Source organism: Penaeus japonicus, unplaced genomic scaffold, assembly GCF_977035675.1.
Source record: "Penaeus japonicus unplaced genomic scaffold, GWHDUDI00000001_assembly GWHDUDI00000005, whole genome shotgun sequence".
NCBI classification, from domain to species: domain Eukaryota; kingdom Metazoa; phylum Arthropoda; class Malacostraca; order Decapoda; family Penaeidae; genus Penaeus; species Penaeus japonicus.
In genome coordinates, this window is record NW_028234407.1 from 14516941 (window position 1) to 14521190 (window position 4250).

The 4250-nt window shown below is 49.8% G+C and overlaps 1 protein-coding gene across 2 annotated transcripts in view; it reads left to right on the plus strand.

The window, feature by feature from the left end:
- The window catches only part of acj6 (abnormal chemosensory protein 6), a 120519-nt gene extending 118000 nt beyond the window's left edge, over positions 1-2519 (plus strand). The window contains exons 6-7 of one of the 2 annotated variants that reach the window (XM_043021333.2): positions 653-800; positions 2239-2519. In XM_043021333.2, coding sequence (XP_042877267.1) covers positions 653-800; positions 2239-2514 — 424 coding nt within the window. In that variant the 3' untranslated portion in view covers positions 2515-2519. The remainder of the gene's footprint in view (positions 1-652; positions 801-2238) is intronic. The other variant, XM_043021334.2, reaches the window with a different exon arrangement.
- Positions 2520-4250: the final 1731 nt, after the last annotated feature.

Here is a 4250-nt window from a genome sequence, read left to right on the forward strand (position 1 = left end):
TGTAACTCTCCCGTTCTATCTTCCACTCCCGCTTTTCTCTTCTCACTCCATCCGTCTCTCTCTTTTTCACTCTATCTCTCTCTCTCTCTCTTTCTCTCCCTCTCTTTCTCTCTCTATCTAACTATCAGTGTGTGTGTATGTCTGTCTGTCTGTCTGTCTCTCTGTATCTTGCTCTCGTTCGCTCACTCTCTTATTATCTTTATGTATTTATCTCTCTTTCTCGGTACATCTATTCTTTTGTCTCTTATATATTGATATGATGGGACTGTACTAGTATTGACTTAGATATAGATATGCACACACACACACACACAAACACACACACACACAAACACACACACACACACACACACACACACACACACACACACACATATATATATATATATATATATATATATATATATATATATATATATATATATATATATATATGTATGTATGTGTGCATCTATCTATCTTTCTATCTATCTATCTATCTATCTATCTATCTATCTATCTATCTATCTATCTATCTATCTATCTATCTATCTATCATATATATATATATATATATATATATATATATATATTCTATCATATGGCAAAACAACAAACAAACAAAACGGACCGAAACTAACCCACTTCCCCCAACCCTTCTCTCCCCCAACAGGTTCGAATCCCTGACGCTGTCCCACAACAACATGATCGCGCTGAAGCCCGTGTTGCAAGCGTGGTTGGAGGAAGCCGAAGCCCAGGCCAAGAACAAGCGGCGGGATCCGGACGCGCCCTCTGTCCTCCCAATGGGCGAGGTAGATGATGTGAGGATGAGGCCGTCACTTGACTGGAGTTATAGGCCCGATCCTTCAGGAGATGTGACGAAGGGGAGCGCAGGCTCGGGGTCACCACGGGGTCAAATAGGGGCTCCTCTGAGGTCACTATGGGGGTTGGGGGGTCACGAAGGGGACCTCAGGAGGTTCACTAAAGGGGTTAAGGGTCGGGAAAAAGGGGGGTAAAAACGATATTTGAATGCTGGTTGATTTTTTGTATTTTTTGGTTGAAGAAGATAGAAGAGAAGAGGTTAGAAAAGAATGTTGAAAGGAGTCGAAATAAAGCTGGCATTTTTTTTTTCGGTTGTGCATTGAAAGGAATGACAGACAAAAAGGAAGGCGTGACGTGATTATGCATTAATCATCGTGGCTTTTACTATACCATTTCTTTGACTGTTTGTCATACTCTCAATCTATCTGCCTACCTGTTGTAATCACAATTTTCATTTTGATTGTCGTTACTTCATAAGGAGACAACCCAGCCAGCTTGACTCTTGAGCAATCATTTCTCTCCCTCTTCTTCAGCTTCATCTCCTTTTCGCTACCAGTATTATGGTAATCAGTATCAGTATCAACAATACCAGCATCAGTAGGTGGTGACCACGAGCCTCGTTCCTGAACTGCTATTTTGAGCCTTATTCAGCACTGTACGAGAGCTGCTTGTCGCTTGCTGACGGCCTCTGCTGATCAGCACGGTCACCTAACAGATCAGTACAGTTGGGCGGAGCTAACCTGATGGTCGGATCGGAATGTCGTCAGTATCACATTAACCGATTATTCTTATTGATATGATCATGGTTCATTCTTCCCTTTGCCTCTGCTACGACTCGGAACCTCTTTAAAGAATTCCGTTGCGTTACGAGAGTGCCCGACGGTCGCCGCTCGTAACCCATCGATTCGAGCTCATTGTCATACATTCGGATCTGACCTATCAGCGTATCGACGGCCTCCCGCACGCACTTACGGCGCCCTCGTCTCGGGGAGTGGCAGGTGCACAGCTGCTTGCGATGATAAATAGTAGTTCCTGTCACATTTAGATGATGACGTAATAATTAAGTAGTGCACGAGGGTTACACGAGGAAGGGACACACTCTTCAGGGAAGGAAAGGGATTTCGATTTTGAAGGAATGAATGTTGACTCAAGGGGATTCATGGGGTTATGTTTTGCCTCTGTACTTTTGTACGAAATAGATGTAGGTGAAATGATTAGCGACATTTGCTGGGGTTGGATAGACAGACGGGAGTGACTGAAAAGGCGTAGATAAGTGTTCTGCAAGTCTTTCGTGAGACAGATAGGATATTGAGTAGATGTATTTAGAAGTGGGAACTTCGCCTTCCCAACTTAGCCTTTTCACTTCTCTTAAGTTCTTTGCTACACTCAGACGGAGTCAGACAGGTCACTAATTTCTTGTTTCTCGGTTCTCGTTAGAAGCGTAAACGGACGTCGATCGCAGCCCCCGAGAAGCGGTCGCTGGAGGCCTACTTCGCGGTGCAGCCTCGCCCGTCCGGGGAGAAGATCGCCGCCATCGCCGAGAAGCTAGACCTGAAGAAGAACGTGGTTCGCGTGTGGTTCTGCAACCAGCGCCAGAAGCAGAAGCGGATGAAGTTCGCCGCCACGCAGAAACAGATGGCCAGCGGTAACGTGCACACCTCCATGGGCTCCATGATGACGTCCCCGATGCCGCCCCACACGCCTGTTCCGTAGTGGATGGCCTCCCCTGGTGCCCGCCCTCCGATGGACCTACCAGGCCGCTCCGCCCATCACCAGCACCAACAGCAGCAGCAGCAGCAGCAGGGGAACCGGCCCCCATCCAACTCCGCCTCCAACAACAACCCCTGCCCGCCGACGCCTCGCCCATCCTGGACGGACCAGGGGGACGTAGGGGAGCGCTGGATGGCGCCAGGCCCCTCATGGGCGTATAGTTATGCCTATGCTGCCGCCCACGCCCACCAAGCCACCCGCCAGCTGACTCAGTGACGCGAGGGCTGAGTGGGTAGTCTCCATGGGCGGCCCCAATCGGGCTTTCTCCTCAAGTGATACTAAGCTGTGAGCAAGTAATAATGGTGTACACGGGCCGAGCCTGCGTCGAAGGCTCGATTTCCGGCGGTCCAAGAATGACGTAGGGTTGGTGGCCCTGCCCGGCCTCCCGGAGCGCGATGCCATCTCTCTCGTGGCCGGGAGGATGCCAAGCAGCGTCTCGGCTCCATCAAGAGGCTCCTATCCGAAGGATGGAAGAGTCCCAGGGAGGCCCAGGACTGCCCTGCTCCCTCTTTCCTAGGAAGGGAGTGCCAGCAAGGTAGGCCCGGGGCCACTACCGTCGTCTACGGCATCAGGGGTCGTTCGACTTCATAACCCGAAAGAATTCGGGTCATTACCTTAATATAAAAATGTTCAGTGACTTTTCACGGTGTCATCGCTCTCGAATGTTCACTCCCAGTCAATGATGGTCGAGAAAAAGGATGAAAGATTGGCTTAACATTAGCAGCCTCGGTCTGCCCTTACCATGTTGAAAAATGAAATATCCTTAGACTGTACTCAAGCATTGTGACTACAGGTACTTTATAGAGGAATGACCGTTAAGTTCGTGTTCGTCAGGACTTTGTACAAAATTAGTGTAAGTCTCCTCAACAATTATTGCATATCATGCTAAGTTTTAAATACTATTTCCGGTGATATCACGTGAAACACTGTGTTAGTTGTGTCGTCGGCGCTGCCTGGCCGGTGGCGGCGAGCGGCGGCGCTCCGTAGGGCACGCATCAGCCGGTCGTGGTGGACCTCAGCCTCTCGCGGGCCTGTCGAGTTCCGACTTCAGGGACTCCACGCTTGGCTCTGGAAAATGGAACCTGCGCTGGTGGGTCGCGCAGGCCCTCACGCAATCTGATGACTTGCACTGGAAAGCAGTCCTTGGAAGCTTTTAAGGCGACATTCAGTGATAACAGTACAGCGTCCTCTAATCGACTTGCAGTGACAGTGAACCCAAGGCCCTCGAGTCGACCCGCAGGTCGAGCGTAACCGCGAGTCTCCAAACCGACCTACAGCCCCCACCTCCTCCCCCCTGCATTCCCCCATTCCCCGCAGAGGAAGGTCATCCCCAAAGCCTCCCCGCCGATTCGGGCTTGGGAAGCCGGGACGGGCGGCCGCAACCTGCCGACTGGACCAGCAGTCGGCGAGGTCGGTAAGCCTCACGAGGTGACCTGTTTTGTGGCTTATCGGCGAGCGCAGCCAGCGTGCAGGTCAATATCGCCAGAATCATAGCTTCATCATCAGCACGACCTGACCTGGCACATGCGATAGTAGGTCGTATGGACGGCGGCGATAAGGCTCATTTTTTCCATGTTTCCACAATACGGCTGACGAGTAGATCTTGTATGTACCTTTGTAAGGATATGAGAAAGCTTCTTTTTCTTGTACCAAAGAAATGTAAATAGTAATATATTAAC